General features: G+C 34.4%; 2 protein-coding genes across 3 annotated transcripts; one reads left to right on the plus strand and one right to left on the minus strand.

The window, feature by feature from the left end:
* LOC18793197 (galacturonokinase) lies at positions 3,079-12,620 on the minus strand. Of its 2 annotated transcripts, none has more exons than XM_007227620.2 (14): positions 12,401-12,617; positions 11,843-11,956; positions 11,474-11,545; positions 10,079-10,122; positions 9,574-9,709; positions 9,228-9,293; positions 8,273-8,352; positions 7,570-7,669; positions 6,389-6,564; positions 6,186-6,226; positions 6,065-6,093; positions 4,846-4,915; positions 4,640-4,729; positions 3,079-3,556 (listed from the first exon to the last, which is right to left on the minus strand). In XM_007227620.2, the coding sequence occupies exons 1-14, from the start codon at positions 12,431-12,433 to the stop codon at positions 3,312-3,314; spliced, it is 1,296 nt and encodes a 431-aa protein (XP_007227682.2). In that variant the 5' UTR covers positions 12,434-12,617; the 3' UTR covers positions 3,079-3,311. The 2 variants fall into 2 exon arrangements, with proteins under 2 accessions (XP_007227682.2, XP_020411255.1); XM_020555666.1 differs by having other exon boundaries at positions 3,362-3,527; positions 12,401-12,620.
* LOC18790687 (auxin-responsive protein SAUR50) lies at positions 16,255-17,460 on the plus strand. Its single transcript, XM_007226788.2, has one exon. It carries the CDS (start codon positions 16,549-16,551, stop codon positions 17,047-17,049), a length of 501 nt encoding a protein of 166 aa, XP_007226850.2. The 5' UTR covers positions 16,255-16,548; the 3' UTR covers positions 17,050-17,460.

The raw sequence follows: 17,808 nt of genomic DNA on the forward strand, positions 1-17,808 counted from the left end.
GTCTATATACGTGTGTATATGTATATTATAATACATACATGGTATAATATATACACATATATGTATATATACTTATATATATGTATTATAATAATATATATATTACATATATACATGTATGCTATTATTATAATATTAATATGCATGTGTATATGGGTATATTATAATAATAATATACGTGTATATATCTATATGTATTTATATTATATATATATATGTGTTTATATATATACATGTATATACGTGTGTATATGTACATTAATATATAATATAATATATATTACATATATACATGTATACATGTATACTATTATTATAATATTAATATGTATGTGTATATGAGTATATTATAATAATAATATATGTGTATATATCTATATGTATTTATATATATTATATATGTATATATGTGTATATGTGTATATATTATATATGTATATATGTGTATATATATATACTTGTATATGTGTATGTACATGTATATATGTACATTATAGTATATGTGTATGTAATAATAATAATAATAGTAATATATGTTATTAGTATTACAATATAATATATGCATCTCATACATTGGTAAACATAGGACTAGCTAATCCTCCCTTTCTACATGGGATTAGTAGTCCCCTCCTAAGGAGGTGTTTTTGGTGGGTCCCGTATTAGCAATCCTATCTAAGACTAGAATTAAATGAAACAAACATGGTACTAAATTTAGTCCAAGCCAAGCCTGTGTACCAAACGACTTTTTCACCTCTGTCTCTCTTTTTTCAGTGAACATCCTCCTTGCTCTTACAACCATATGTTTGTGACTTTTTTTTTATTCTCTTATTCTCCATATAATATATTTTCAAGTTTCAATTCAGTTAACTCACTTAATTAAAGGTTTGTTAAACTTTCTCTTATTTTTTATCGTTTTCTCTCCACCTATGGTTTGTTTGGTTTTGTGAAATTTTGATTTATTCTCTCTATTGAATTTAATGAGTCTTCCAATTTATTGTAGATTAGGAAATGAAAAAGTTGTAAATATTATATTTATATACATATATATCCTGCACTTTCAGCCACTTCTAAAGCAGCAGAAACAGCTCCTTTTCCAGCTAATCTAAGTGCCAACCCCTTAGGATATCTTCCTTACACTCTGCTTCAACCTGACTCTATAAATTCTATGGAAAGAAGCATGTAATTGTTCCTATATACCATCAGTGCAACAATGGGAGAAGGGTTGCAACATGTAATGCCAGGAACCAAGCCGAACAAACAAACAAACAAACTCTGAGAGAATGAGAGGGGAAATAGACTCTTTCCAACTATGCAAGACATTTTCTTCAAAGACTTGCAATAGATTGATACACTGCCTCCTATAAATCTGAAATATCAAATAGGAACATTTTTATACTAGAACCAAGCACTGCTCCACAAATGTAACAAATCCGATGAAAGATGATGGATGGATGCCATAGTCATATCAACTAGCAGCCACTTGTTTTATCCTTCAATCGCAGGCAATACTGCAAATTATTGCTCTACTGCCTCCATAACCCTGAGAGAGAGAGTCCAGACTCTGACTGATTTTCGTCCCCGCATTCAATGATTAGCTGAAGTAGAAAACGATGAGAAAGTGCAAGAGCATCCATGAGCTTTCCTTAGAATTCAAAGTAAACCTGCCAGAATTTATATACAGAACACCAGAAGAAGATAACAATACAAGTCAACTGAAGAAGTAGCGCCGCACCATCTTCTTGTCCATTTAAATGAATGTTGGAAGACTGCTGCTACCGACAATGTCAACAACTTCCGACTATCAATCTCACGTAGTCTCTTGATCCACTGTCAACATCAGGTGCCTGCAACAGTCCACCGACCAAGGACCTCGATTCTTCCAAAGTAATTAAGAAGCAAGAGATCTTCAACAATCAGATTTCATTGGTATTCGAAAAACAGTCTGCCAAGCAAGTGTTCGAAACATCGGCCGCCCTAGGCGCTAGGCGCCCGTCTAGGCGCTTTGCCCTTTTTTTATTTTATTTAATTACTTTAATTAGTAATAAAATTTTAATTATTATTTTCTTAGTATAAAATCAGTATTTCAATATTTTAATTAGATTTCAGAAATTACTTGATAAATAGTATTTAATTTTATTTAAGTCTTTTGTGAACTTTAAAAATTATTTTTAAAATAGTTTCCATTATTTAAAAATCCTATAAAATTATTTTAAGTACCCAAAAATATATTAAGATTTATTTTAGTATTCCAAAAATAAATTTCAGCTTCCAAACCCTAAATTCAAGTCTCGAACCAAGAACCCTAACTTCCGAACTAGTTTCAAAAATAGTAATTAATTATTGTAAATTATTTATAAATATAACTTAAACTATGCTTGTTTGATAATTTATAATGAGTGCTTCTTTTTTTGCAGCCTTGATAATTTAATTATAAATATAAATTATTCTTTATGCTTAACTTATAAGTTTTTTTTTTTTTTTTGTAGTACTATTATATGCTTTATGCTTAACTTTGTTCCCATGTTTTATAAAACTTATGGTACTTTATAATGTATATATCCTCTTCTTCTTTTTTGTCATGATTTTGGTATTAATTTATAATTTATAATACAAAATAATTATATATAAAAAGATTTATCATTATATAAATTTATTTTTTTATTTTAAAATAATTTGTGAGTTCTTTTACTTTATCTTTATTTTAATTAGATTTTTTATTTTTTATTCCATGTGGAGCAATATGTGTGTGTCCATGTGGACACATTAATTTCCATGAGTGTTTTAACGGAGGGATTGACTAGCAGATGTATTAAACATTATGCATGCGACTGAGATGAAAAAAAAAACTTTATGTATCGAAGGCTAAAATTCGGACAATTTCATAGTAGTAAAATGATAATTATATATATATGATGTTTTGGTTCTCTTGGTTACTTTGGCATGTATTGTCCCCCTTCCCCACACATGAAATCCTGGTTCCACCACCAAGAGTGATGATAATTGAGATTATGGCAGTGGTGGTGACCATGGGCGGTTCAAGTGGTGGTGATGATAACCTTGGTAAGACGGTTAGTGTACATGATTTTTTGAGGGATTCCTCAACTGAAGTTTTCTGTGTATATATATGAGTTCAATACAACCAGAAGCTCCTTCACTTTTCCACATATATATATATATATAAGCTTTCTTGTGAATACTCAAAATCCTATATTCGTATTTGCTAGTTCTAATGAACGTTGAGTTCAAAGGTTTACAACAATGAATGAAATAATGAAACAATTGAACAAATGAAAGTAATTGATAAACAGTCGTCAAATAACACGGGCACAGTCACCAGCCTCGCATATCATAACCGCTGTGTCTGGGTTTAACAGGCTTGCCAACTCAGGTTGGACCTTGTTGTACTCTTCGCTGACAAATGTTGCAGCTTCAGCTGCATGATCAGTATCTACCAGTGCAACACAGCACCCTCTAAATCCTGCACCACTGAACCGTGCTCCAAATACGCCAGGAGCCCTTAGAAGGATCTGGCGCAATTGTATCAGTGGTTCAGAACCTTAAACAATTACAACATCAAGTTAAAATCCATTGACCATGTTACAAACTCCAATCTTAGCTTGCAGTTGAGGTCACTGAAACAACTAAATATCATTTTCTCAACTATTGTCATTATTTTGGTGGTAGCAAGAGGTTGAAATTCTATGGAATTTTATAATTGCACAGATGTCAAAATTTCAACATAATCAAGACAAATTTATGAATTTTCGGAAAATAAGTTGAAAATAAAGTAACTGGTAGTAAAACTTCCGCTGAAATGATTTCAAAGCCAGCAAGGAGAAAGCATTGCCCAAGTCATTTCTAATGGTGATTTATATGGAAAGAATACAGGATAATCAGGTATATGGGCATGTCAGTACAGATACCACCAGAAGCAGATCACTCTGATCCTATGCTTTTTTGGGCAGAAAAGACATCAAGGCTCAAAAGAGACAACAGTCAAATGATAAGGGTCATTCAATTGACTCCCAATGCAGACCACACAGAATATTAGAAAACTAGGCTATTTTGACCAGTAGAGGACCTAGAATGAATTGAAGCATTTGAATTATCTAATCCTGGTATACCTACTTGCCCTCATGAGAAAAAGATACTTGCCATATAAAGGATGATACATGAAACTTTTTAAGGTTCGGTAACGTCAGTTAAATATATCAAAATTGGCACAAAGGACTTAGTTTATACTACACTCGAAGAAATATTAAACCCTATTTCTTAGTTTAAGTATCCATACATCACAGAACTACTTTGTCAGCATCAGGTGACTGTCTACAGTTTTGTTTTTGGTCTGAAGACTGTCTACAGTTTGGTCAACCAACAAAATAGTAAAAAGAACATAGCCATAATTGGTACTACCTACAAAATCGCCCGACATATGCTTATTAATATTAATAAGTGGGAAATACGTTTCATTCTTTTAATCATTTCAATTAAATGTTAACCAACGCAACCAATTAATTTGTGTTGTCATCTTTTATGCACCATGATCAGGGAAGATTCAGGAGGATGCTTTGGGAAAACATTCAGTAGCTATGAACAATGGAAAGTAAATCATACCGGAACAAAGGAAAGTAAATCATACCGCATTCATAGTTCTGAATAGAACTTAGGCCAGATTCTGAAATGAGCGTTCCAAAATCTTCGAACCTGCCTGAAGCCCAAGCTTCGAATCCTGAAACAATCCAATTACGTTAAGTAGTTATAAATCAATAGAGCAAAGAATAACGTAGAAATTAGAATGACATGCATATGTAATTTAAATTATTGACAATGCAAATATGGTAATACCTTTGCTAACCCGCATATTTTCTGAGAAATAATGCTCTGCTCTCTTGGCTAAATTAGGTTCTAATATGTGCTGCAAAGAGAGATATTTATAAAATCATAACAGGATATATAAGCTTCATTTTCATGTCTAAATACCTTCAATGAATTTAATGAATTTAAGTCCCTTGATATTATGTTGACAAGAAAAACTGTTCTCATGATTATCGACTAACAGTGTGTGCATATATATATTTATATACAAATTTGAGACTATTTTAAGTATTCACGAAATGCAAAGAAAAAGAGAGGCCCTTTTACAAAGAATGAATGTTTTTTTTTATTTTTCTTCTTGTGTGTGTGTTTAAACCAGTGAAGCTAGACCCTGGAGTAAAAAAGATGAGGAAAGAAGTTTTCCCAGAAGACCTCATAAAACTGCAAATTCTTTTAAGCCTCCAAGTAAGCATTCTGAGGCACACCACTGGGCATGACTTTTACACACAGTAACATAGGGTAGAAAGTATACATGTTGATCCAAAGAGAAACAAAATCTAAATATGTAAGGGAGTTTCCAACCTATCAAAGACTAGGAAAGTATTAATAGAAAGAATGAAATCCTACTTCTTAGAGTAAAAGAATCCTTTTTCTCCATAAAATTACATGTGGCATGCAATACTCATTCCCACCCATGAAGAAACACTGTAGGTGCTATGCCATATGTTACCTCCAATCATGGAGTGAAAAGGTCTGTAGAGATATTATAGGGTTGAACAATTGCTCTTACTAACAACATAGAAGCTTACGATGGACCATAATAGCGATCCATGATCTTAATGTGGGGTTAGTTGGAGTCGGAGCGAGGAGGCAATTTTAGGGCTGTGTCCGCGATGTGGATTGGTATAATATATTACTTAAAGCCCTCTACCTTAGTGCATAACCAGGGTGGAAAATAATCAAAGAGATTTCTGGATAATACAAGGAAGTTTGCAGTTGGAGAATCAAGGAAACATAAGTTAGCGATAAATGCAAGGAAGGTAATGAATCAACCTCAAGAGGCAAATCCAGCTTGTGAGAAACACAGATCGCCAGCAATATGAACAATTGCAAGATATCAAACCAAAAGGACATGCCTATGCTCCAAAGACATTGAAATACAATGTAATAATGGACTTGTGTGTATGTGTGTGCACACACCATGAACCAGAAGATCTAAACTGCAAAAGCACAAGACAAATTTTCTTACCTTGTGAGTTTGATAAGCTTCTGGCTCAACTGCTTGTAGGAGAAAAAGGAAGTCAATCAATATCATCACGCAAATAATATCAATGAATATTGAACTCAAAAGGTCAGGTAAAGGTACTAGCCATTAGATAGGAGTGGCTCTGCTGCACCATCTCCGGATGCACTGGTCAAAAGGAGAAAAAAGAATGTCAGCCAGGACGTCATAGTCTAAACAAGAGGAAGATAAATTTGGAGTTGGACGCGGCATTTTAACAATAGTACGAAAAGAACTACGCCTATTTCTTTCTTGCCAGTTGTTCTCAGTAACAAGGGAAATGGATCTTACTGCAAAAGAACTGCCGCGGCCTCTTGACACTCTGCAACTCGACGATTATATCCAGGATTTACAGTCAAATTATGCTTCAAGCCTGAAAATGCCAATAATATTTTGTATGCTTTCTGCCACTCAGTCTCGTGGTTCTCTCCCAGTTTTGGTGGGTGTATAAGCTTATGTTCTTTAGTCTACACGTGCAAACTACATATATGAGACATCATGTTGCTATTAATCAAAATTAGAGCAGAATATGCTATATGTGGTCATAAAAGAAATAGATCGGGCAAATGAATAGTCCATATCAGACCAATTCCTAGTATAGCAAATGCACAACCTGGAAAAAAAAATTCTGACAAATAAAAGCACTAACTGATAAGGATGGCATATTATATTTTGAAAACTTCTCTTTTATTGGTAATTTGGATTAACTTTGGTAAGTCTTCCTGTCTCTTTCAAGGTAGACAAATTTAATTTTAACCCACCCACCCACCCACCCCGCCCCATTTTCTCTTCCCATTTTATAATTTTATGTATAAACTTCAAATTTAATTTTCTCAATTCTTGAGGTTGAAGTATGTGAATTTATTCAATCAGCTTTCTTTGTTACAAGCTGTCACATAGTACGAATTTTTCCATTGTATAAATTGAAGTCTAAACTTCAAATGTTAATTGTTTCAAAGTTCTTGCGGTTGAAGTTATTAAAAAAAAAAAAAAAAAAGTGCAAATAGCTTTCTTTGGTACAACCTTACAAATTGAAGGAAGTGGACTGATTCATAGTGTGTCCATCCATTTATAATCACAATTTAAACCTGTAATTCTGAAATCATATGCTCAAGCCTTTTATGTATAATACTAGAAATCATTGCTGAAATCTAGAAAATTTATGATGTAATCTGATATCAGACACAAACAAATCTGTCTACCGAGATCATTACGAAAGCAGCAGCCAAAATGTGAGCTTTTATAAGAAATCACCTATGCATCAGAAATTCAACATAATAGTTAAGCAATTCATGAAGATGGCTGGATCATACAAGTCAACAGTAATGCAGAATGCCTCAAAGTTAGAAAGCACCAAAAACTGAAATAAACATGACCAACATATCAGCAATAGAATCAGACTCTGCAGTAGAAATGAAGTCAATCCAGAGATTTTTTTTAAGAGCATCAAGTACAGACATTTCATGCACTACCTTGCAGTTCATGCACAATAGACAACCATAGCTTGAAAGCAATATGGCTGATTGATCCAATATCCCATTTCGCAGGCCCCAAAATTCATTTTCAATCAGCCTACATACAACACAAAATTAAAACCATTAATGGTTTGATAGTGAAAGACATGTAGAAGAGTGGTACTTGCAAAGTTCTATATTAGGGCCTGTATATAAATATAACAAAAATAACTGTACCAGAATAGGATGGGCAAAAAGACACAGACTAGTGGTATCCTATGTGATAAATGAATATCAAGTTGATTAAACGGGAAGTTTTTTTATGATAAATAGAACTTTTCATTAAAAAGAAAGCAGTACAAAGATAGTAAACAAGGAGACCAGTTCTCAATGCTGGGCTTAAAAGTATTAAAATTATAAATAAATAATAATAAAAAATATATAAAAAAAAGCAACATCTGATAGAATATAAACTACTTGTTGGCCCACATCCTAACAGTTTATGCTTTTGGAACTGGTAGTAAACCAGCAAATTATCATGGTATAAAAACAGGTGACCCTGATTTTGAAAGCCTGTAATTGCAACCTTCCAATATAAGTTGAGTTTCATGCATTGGACCCTCTAGACTGGACAGAGGTCTACTCTTAAGGAAGGAGTGTGCCAAAGTATAAACTAATTGTTGGCCAACGTATTGGCCCCTCAAATGTTAAAGAAACCTACCGATCATACTCAATATTCTCTTCAGGGGACACAGCTAAGTTATTTGCAGTTTCCAAAGCCATTAGGTAAGCTACGCCAACCTGTCAACATGTAACTGTATGATTAATGGGTTGAATATCACTGGGAGGAACTCTCCTCCATAAGGAAATTACAAGCTCCACAAGATGTATACTACAGAAACAGTCTTTAAACAATATAGTTTTACTGATAAAAATTAAGCATGCACCGCATTTGACTAATTCTTACTTAAAGAGTTTCACTTCAATTGTAAGTGTACACTGATTCCAAGCAACACACACCAAGTCTCAACAGCCATGGTAGCATGCCTTCATCTACAAATTTCTGAATTATAACCTACCCTCGGTGGCCAAAAATAATGGTAGCTACTAATGGGTTGGATTTTCAACTGTATCTTTATCCTTTAAATTATGAAAACTACTCCTTTTGGACAAATTTCATAAACACTTCTGCACTGCTTCATAATTTCTTACATTTTCGTATAACTCTAACAGTGTAGAATAGTACGAATGGCAAACTGGTTAATGTATGTGCTTTTTGTTTTTGTTTGTGTATGAATTTCTTGAAACGGAAGATAAAATCAGTCGACTAAGTTTGACCTCTTAAATATAGGAATAATTTACTACTTCTCTCACCTAAAAAGAAATATAAAACACATCATTCTTCTTTCTACACTAGTAGTAAATATTTTCTAGAAAGGCAAGGTGCAAATCTAGTCCAAGAAAGGTATACAAGAAATACCCCTAGTAAGCAATAAATCAAACTCTGTAGATTTTACAAAGAGTAATAATACATGGCATTTCTTGACACAAAACTCATATATTGTGGCACCTAAGGCGTAATGAGAATATTAGGCGTAATGAGAATATTTTGTATGCAATCATCTTTTATTGTCATCATTTAACAAGAAAGGAAACAACAAGTTAGACAAACTTACGGCAGCAGAGGAGCTCAGGCCTGAACTGTCCATACCTTCAGGACCTATTATATATCCTATGATACCCTACAAGAAGTGAAACAATTGATCTTATAATTAACTCTTTAATGAAAGATGGCATAGAACCATCAGAAAACAGATTATACGCAGAGAAGTTTCCAACAAAAATGCCCATCTCTGTCACTTCTTTATCTTTCTTAGAAAAAAAAAATTAGTAAAAAGTTATCATAGTCATTAAGAAGTGCAAGGAATATTATGTTCAATAAATCAACATTTATTTTACTAATCAGAAGAAGAAGAAAAAGTAAAGAATTGAGAAGAAGGTCATTAAAGACACATCTCTAACCTGGACAAGAGAGTTCTGCCCACTCTGTAATGCATAGAGGGCTCCTCTTGCATAACTTCCCCAATCGCTTTCTTCATCTATTTCTATTTCGGAACCATCATTTGCATTCTTCCTAGGGCATTGAACTTCATCAACTCTATAAAACCAATAGGAAATATTCACCAGATGCCACATGATTACACAATGAAATGCAAGTAAAATAATGACTTACTAAGAAAAGTTGATACAAATAAAATAGGAATACTCAAGATTGGGTGCATCGGGTCCATGCAGCAAACTGAAGGCCTATGCACTAAAACAAAGGCCTACGCAACAAACCAAAAGGCCCAAACACCTAATATTTGGCTACCCTTGAAAAGTTATATAAAAAGTGGTATGTTTTTTTAAAGATGTAATTTTTTTTTTAGTTTTGATAGAACTGTATCAACTCAATAAGCATGGATTTGAAATAAATAAACGAAAGAATGCATAAAATTAAGAAATACCAGGAGTAAAGACCCCACACCTGAACCTAGCTTCACCTTTAAACTGTCCTGAACGCAGTATAACCTACAGCAAGAATTCAATGACTCAGAAAGCAGATGACAATGGAAGTAACAATCAGAATTGAATATGAGGAAACTAACCTTAAAGTTCAAATTTCATAGTTTAGTTTAAAAGTTTCTCTAGTATAAGTTTTTGTTCAATAATCCCATATTTTCAATGCATTCACAGAATTTCAAGAGTTCATTCTTCATGACAAACAATGATTCAACTTCATATCTGAGCAAACAAAATCATGCATCTGACAATGAGATACTCTATGGATCATTCATAGTCCCAAAGCATTATAAAAATCAGAAGATTTTGGTTTTCTCATGACCAATAATGATCCAACAGCATCTTCGAGCAACCAAAAACACATATGTCATGGTGAGATACTCCATGGGTCATTCAACCACGGCACTCGCACAATAAGAGACGAAGGGGAGGGGCAGAGACTTTAGGTACGGAAAAATTATTCAATTTTCATTGAAGGTCTCAGAGACTCAATCAAACTATAGTTGGGATCCACAATTTATGTAATACAGATATGATGTAGGTGCTAGGAATCAAAGAATAAGGTCAAACAAAGCAAAGAACAAGTGGTGTGTGCTGAAACAAACTGAATTAAAACCATTGCAAGAGCAAAGCCACCAAGCTAGGTGAAAAGCTTGCACCAAATACAACTTAATTGCAGTTCAAACTTCAAAAGGAGAAAACACACACACACGCACACAAAACAACAACAAGAAGAAGAAATCCCTCAGAGGTTTATGGTGTAACTAAAACATGGATAACAACCTCATAATCTGCTGTCCGAAATAAAGGACAGGGATGAAAGCTTAATAATCTCCTCTTTACATCAACAAGTGCAAGTAGATTGCAAAGTACCCATGTTTGACGACCTTCGGGAATTTGATACCCAGTCAACAAACCATGGATGCATCAAGGAAACTCCTGGATTTCTTAGATGAAAAAATGGAAGAGCAGACCCGGTAAGGTAAGCTGCCCTGGTCAATGTACCCTAAACCTTATTGCTGTACATTATTGCACCTTGTAGGTACGCACTCAGCAGCCCCCAAATTCATATAAGGTTTGAGATTGCGCATCCTAATTAAGTTGCATTTCCAGAGATTTCACATCTTCTTAAATTCTTCTTTATTCTTGTTCATTCAATAACAATTTTAAATAAATAAAAAACTGAAAAAGGCTCTATGCTTTCAAAGAAAATGATTAGTTGACCTCAGTCTGCTATTACTTGTTAATTAGAGTGATTTTTTCATATTAAATACTGTATAAAGTAAAACTAGTTGACCAAGATTTTTGGGCATCATCACTGGTTTTCTAGACTCGTTAAAAGACTATATTTGATAGTTACCTGAGTGTCACCGGAAGGAACAAAACCTAGAAGTATTCCCTTATTAATTGTCATAGCTGATACAGTCCCTCCCTGCAACCATTTAAAAAAGGTGAACATAACTTTTTGACATATTACCCAAAAAATAATAGAATGAAAACAACAAGGTTTGGCATCTAACAGAAAGCCTAATAGAAACTAGCAAATTAACCAATAACATGCACTGGTAAAATGTTACATACGATTCTATGAACAGCGACTTAGTAATCAAAAGGTCATATGGAAACAAACTTTTTTAGATGAACAACAAATAAAATTTAAAATTTTACTGAAAACTAGATCATCAAGAGGTCGACATGCGCATATCATCGAAAGAAACCGAAAACTAACCTGGTGATCAATATGAGCTCCTAATGGACAAATTCGATAAGGAGAAACTACAACCCGAACGTCTTCGATACCTCTCCCAGCCATTTCTGAAACTGTCTGCCTAATTCCATTTAACTACAATATACATAAATATAATTAGCATACAAAATAATATCTTTGATCCAGACGGCATTGCGAAATGATTAAACAGAGGCCAAAAACAATGCATGCTAACATACCCATCAAGTTTCTAAATAAAACCCAAGCTTTATATAATCCAAATAATTCAACCCACAGTGAAGATAATTCTAAGGCAAAGTTAGTTCCCTTGCCTTTGAGGAACCAATGACAACCCAGTTCTTGCTTCCAAAAGCTAGAACATGTCAGCTAAACAGTGCTAATGTTGTCATTGATATACTAATGACTTCAATTCAACATACAAGTACCAAGAAACTGGAATTTGGTGGATCAACAATGCACTATCCCATACACTATTTACAACACTAATACGATTGTTACATGAGCAGAAGAGAGGAGAAAGAAAGAACCCATATAAAATCTCAGTGGATCAAAGAGTACCTGAGCTTCAGAAGGCCAAGACCACTCACCCATCTTCCCAAATGATCTCAGAATCGCCAATCTAATCGATCCCAATGCAAATGCAGAAGCTTTTTTAGCTTTAACATAAAAGATTTGTGGATCTCAGGAGATGTTGTGAAATTGAAGAAAAAATCATTAACTTCTTCGACAGTCAGTGTAGGCCAGAGCGGCATATCCGGTTAAAACGTCATATCAACTATTTTCAAGTAAATTACACGTATTATCCTTTTTGTTTGCAGCAGCAGCCTTATATTTCGATTTTCGACCGAACAAAATGACTATAACATTACCATTTTTTGTCAAACGTCCAGTAAGATAATTTGCTCGTGTTTTCTTTATATAAAGATATTGTCTACTTCGGGCCCAACCCTGACAGGTTTTTTTGGGCTTTTTCAGCTTAAAATGCATCTTTCTTTTGGAAATGGAATATGCACTTAGAGGGCAGAATCATAAAGAGGTTTGGCTAGTATTTTAGATCCAGATTTGAGTGCAAAAATGTGGACTTTATGATGTGGGGTGGGCTACTCTCACTTGAGTGGAGTGTACTGTGTAATTATTCTCCCTTTCTTTTCTAATCTCGAATGAATATTAGTGCCAACTTTTGCAAAAAAAAAAAAAAAATTCTTTTAACGGGAATAGCACTGTTTTGCCATCTTCAGTCAATAATACAATGACACGCAGAAAAGTTAGCTCATAAATCGTTGCGTTATTGATCGGGAATGCAAAAAATGATATCCTCATTGCATGAGAGTGTTTCTCTAGAATTGGGTCCAGCCTTGCATATAAGGCACATAATTTTTCCTCTCCCAGGCATTGTGGAATTGGACACCACTATTTTGATACCTGACTGTATTTCAGCACAGTTCCTGTCTTTCTATTTTGTCCAACTTGATACCAAATTGATTTCCAGCCAATATGCTAAGTATAAGAGCATCTCTAGGAGAATCGCTACTCCCGTATCCCTAGTTATTTTAGCGAAAAAGAAGGAAAAACTGCCTTCTAGCAGAGTCGCTATCTCTCTCGCCATTTTGGAGATCGCTATTTTAGCTCGCCACATGTAGAGAGGAGGAGAGAGAAATTCAAGGCTCGCCATCTCGTTCAAACCCAAAACTTCAAAGTCTCCATCGTTTCTCTGTTTCTCTCTATACTCTCTGTCAAAGTCTCCATCGCCATCTCTATTCTCTCTGTCAAAGTCTCCGTCGCAGTCTCTATTTTCTCTGTTTCATGTGAGATTAGAAAATTCCCTTTTAATTACTTGAAATTTGTACATGGGTTTCTGGGGTTGAAATTTGTATATGGGTTTGTATATGGGTTTCTAGGTTTGAAATTTGATATGGTTTCTAGGTTTGAAATTTGATATGGGTTTCTAGGTTTTTGCTTGGAAAGGTTTGGGTTTGTGCTTCAAATTAATAAGTTCCTCTGCAATTTCTACAATTTGGGTTTAGGGGAAAGTATTTGGGTTTGTATATGATACAATTTCTACAAGGGTTTAGGGAAAAGTATTTAAAAGTACTTGAATTGTTGCTGCAAATTCTGCTGCATTGCTGGAGGAACCACCTTTTAAGTGGTTTGCTATTTTAGCTTTCTAGCTACTTTAGCTAGAATTTGGGTAAATTTTGGAGAGTCTTCTAGAGATGCTCTAAGGCCGCACATCACATTTCATTGCCAAGTGATGTAGGATTGGGTACCAAACAGGGTCACTACTATCTAACCCCTTGAAGGATCACAAGTAAAAGCTACATAGCACACACACGTAAAGGCCATATAGCGACCAAAATTTACTCTTTAAAGAGGCCCAATATTAAATAATTTTTATGAGATATGACCAAATAAAATGTTGTCATTATAAATTGAGAACACTGAAAATTTATATTATATTATTTTTTTTAATCAACATTAGGCCTTCTACAACCCATTTGGTCCTAAACCCAAATTTCCCCGCTTCAAAAAGTAACTGTTTGGGTTTTGACCAGACTCAAACCATTTCTTTCTCCCAACCCTTTAGACTCAAATTTTAAGTCTGCAACTTTATTAAATTGTTTCAGAATAATTTAAGTCCAATTTTTTTTTTTCATGTATAACTTTTTTTCATTTGATCTTTTTAAAATAACTTTATTTTTTAAACAATTTGACTTTTAAAAATTGAAATTTCATAAATATAATTTTATTCGAGAAATAGGTGGGTATTTATTGAGTTTGGAGTGAGTTTTGGGGTTGGATATGATTTAGATTAATTTAAAATATTTTTTTAACGGTTGAATTTAAATTTTTGTCATTGGATCTTTCTTTTTTTACCATTAAAATAGCTTGGATTTAATATGGATCGTTGATTTGGGTTATTGTTAGAATTTTTTTTTTTAAATGTTGAGATACCAGCGCGCGATAGCTTTTGCAGCACCAGCATCGTGACACATGGCGCCCCATTGATTCCTCCTTGCACATGGGCTGAGTCAATCTTCAGAAGTTTTCCAGTCCAGGCAATAGCTGGACTAGCATTTGGCCCCAAGTATGGGTTTTCCCAAATTTTAGCTCTTTACTTTTCTTGGGTTGGGAGAGGAATTTGGCTAAAATTTGGAATATTTTAAGTTTGGCCTCATAGGTTGGAGATGGCCTTATAGTCTAAAAGAAGTTGGGGTTCCACCTCAAAATTAGTTGGTAGTAGGGGAGTAGCTCAACTCCTTATAAACTCTTGATATATTTCTCAACTTTCCAATGTGAGACATTCCATAAATGTATTTATTGTATTGATTGAACAACTATTGTTTATAAAATTTAAACCTATGTGCCACTAGAACAAATGGTTTTGCTAACTTATTTTTATTATAATTCAAACTACATACACAACTTGATTAAAAAATTACTTTAGTTAAGCATGTTTAAATCTAGGAAAATGGTAAGTTTATCATATTTTTATATCATATTGTGTACCATCTCTCTAATAAAGGTGGGCTCTATTGTATTGGTGGGCTCTACCTCTATTAGAGAGGTGGTACACAATGTGGTATAAAAAAGTTTGCATTATTTTTTGGGCATTCAAATACTTTTATTTTTATTTTTATACAAAAAGAGTTCCATTACAAGCAGAAACCACGCGGGCATACGAATACAGTTTTTCATTTCCATTACTTTTGTGTTGCATTTCAAGCATAGTCATGGTCGTCTTAGCTTTGTTCAAGGAGTTCAAATTGACCTACTAGCTATTGCTCTTTTCTTCCATCAAGATATTAACTTAGTAATGAATCATGTCAAATCATTAGCTAAGAGAGGGTAAACCCAGGGAGGCCCCTCCTCAATCCCAAGTTCTTCCCTTTAGCCATAAATTTCATCATTTTTTAGGTTGAAATAAATTTCATAATGTTTCAAAACAAGTCTTCCATTCCTTTCAAAACAAGAATGATTTTCATGTCGATAAGGTGATAAAGTTTTTACTCTTTTGTGGCTACGTTAAATTAACTCCACTCCCTTTATGTTAGCGTAAATAATGAAGGAGATAAGATAACGGATTAAGATTCGGATAAGTCAAATATTCCGTTCCCTTTAATATTCCAAAAAAAGAAAATTGATTCTACGTCCATGTATATTTCTAACTATTTTAAGTTTTACATACTACATATTCTTCTATGATAATGTGCCTAGTATTAAGGTTCATTGAGATAATAACCGACTTACATGCCTATAAAAGTGTTACAGGTTCATCACTCTTTTATCCACCAATACATCCACCAATGCCTATAAAACATACACAATCGGATTTCCATACCGTAACTAGTCACATAATTAGAGAGAGGTAACCATAAGATCAAAAAATACAACAGCAAAAACAATTAAAAATAATAATTAATCCGTAATATCGAGATTAAAAAAATTAGCTTTTTTTTTTCATAATAATAAAAATTAGCTATTAAATTAAAGTAATGAAGAACATCCAAAAGGGCAAATTAGTCAATCCACAAAAATAAAACACAATCATTCCAAATCACGGACTCCATCCCCGTACTCAAGGTTATTCAGTTTCTTTTACACACACACACACTCTCTCTCTCTCTCTCTCTCTCTCTCTCTCTCTCTCTCTCTTTCTCAAATCCAAACTACACAGCGCTCTTTCTCTCCGTCTCTCTCTGCAACAAATGGCGACCGCCATGAAAAAGGTCGAGAAGATCCGCCAGATAGTCCGGCTAAAACAACTCGTGATGCGCTGGAAGCTAACGAGTCTCCGCCGCCGCTCCGCCCTCTCCTACGACGACTCGGGCCCCTTCCCGTCCGGTTCGAACCGGCGCATCCCCGCCGGTTTTCTTGCTGTCTACGTCGGAGCGGAGCGAATCCGGTTCGTGATCCAGGCCCGGTTCGTGAACCTCCCGGTTTTCGTCGGATTACTAAAGAAGGCCGAGGAAGAGTTCGGGTTCGGGTGCAGCGGAGGCCTCGTGTTGCCTTGCGAGGTTGGGTTTTTCAAAGAGATCTTGAGATTTCTCGAGAGGGATGAGAGCAAGTTTGGACGGCTGGGATTGGAAGAGTTCTTGAAGATGGTTTCTGAAGTTGGTTTTGATTCTTGCAAGGAATTGGCGTCCAATGCTGCTGCTAATTCCTCTTGCCATGCCTTCACTCCTCTGTTGCAGAAAGCAAGGGGCTGAGGTGAAGTGTTCCAGATCTTCTCAGCAATGTTAGGTTCTAAATCTGAACATTTCTAATGCCTTTGGTTTTTTTGGGAAAAGGTTTTTAGCTATGCTTCCAAATTCCAATTAATAGTGATTAGGAAATTGTATATGTTGGTGGGCACTGGGCACCAAAATGTGATGCCATCCTTGAAAACCCATCTTGAAATTGTAGTACTTGCTTTGAGGGGGATTTCAATGCGATGTAGTTGTTGAACTTCTCCTTTTTTTTCTTTTTTGTTTTTTTGGTTTCCTTCTCTTTTTCGAAGCATCAAGTTGTTTCAATGATGCTGTTAGTTGATGATGATGAAATCTAGGAATTGTGTTAGCAAGAAATTGAAATTTTCTTTGGAATTAATGGTAACTTTTATGATTAATGTTGACTATTTATATATGTGCTTGTATTAAATTTGGTCTCTTTCATCTTTTGATTATTGAATTGCTTACACTCTACTGTTAGTTAATTTGCTGATGCATTTTGGTTTACATTTTGCAGTCTTTTTGTTCTCTCTCTAGGCAGAAAAACTTTCTTTTAACGACCGGCTAATAGTGCTATTCCTGTTGCATGAAAGTTTCTTTATTCCCCTTGCATGAAAGTCTCTGTCTCTCCTCTCTGAGACATGACCATTTTGGAGAAGCTCTTATGTTTGTAACTTTGGAGTTTCCTTCTCAATTTCCTAAACTTTTATTTTATGAAAGTGAATGCAGATCGAGTTTGCTAAGGGGGTTGGCGGGGTA

The sequence above is a fragment of the Prunus persica genome, chromosome G1 (genome assembly GCF_000346465.2).
Source record: "Prunus persica cultivar Lovell chromosome G1, Prunus_persica_NCBIv2, whole genome shotgun sequence".
Taxonomy (NCBI): domain Eukaryota; kingdom Viridiplantae; phylum Streptophyta; class Magnoliopsida; order Rosales; family Rosaceae; genus Prunus; species Prunus persica.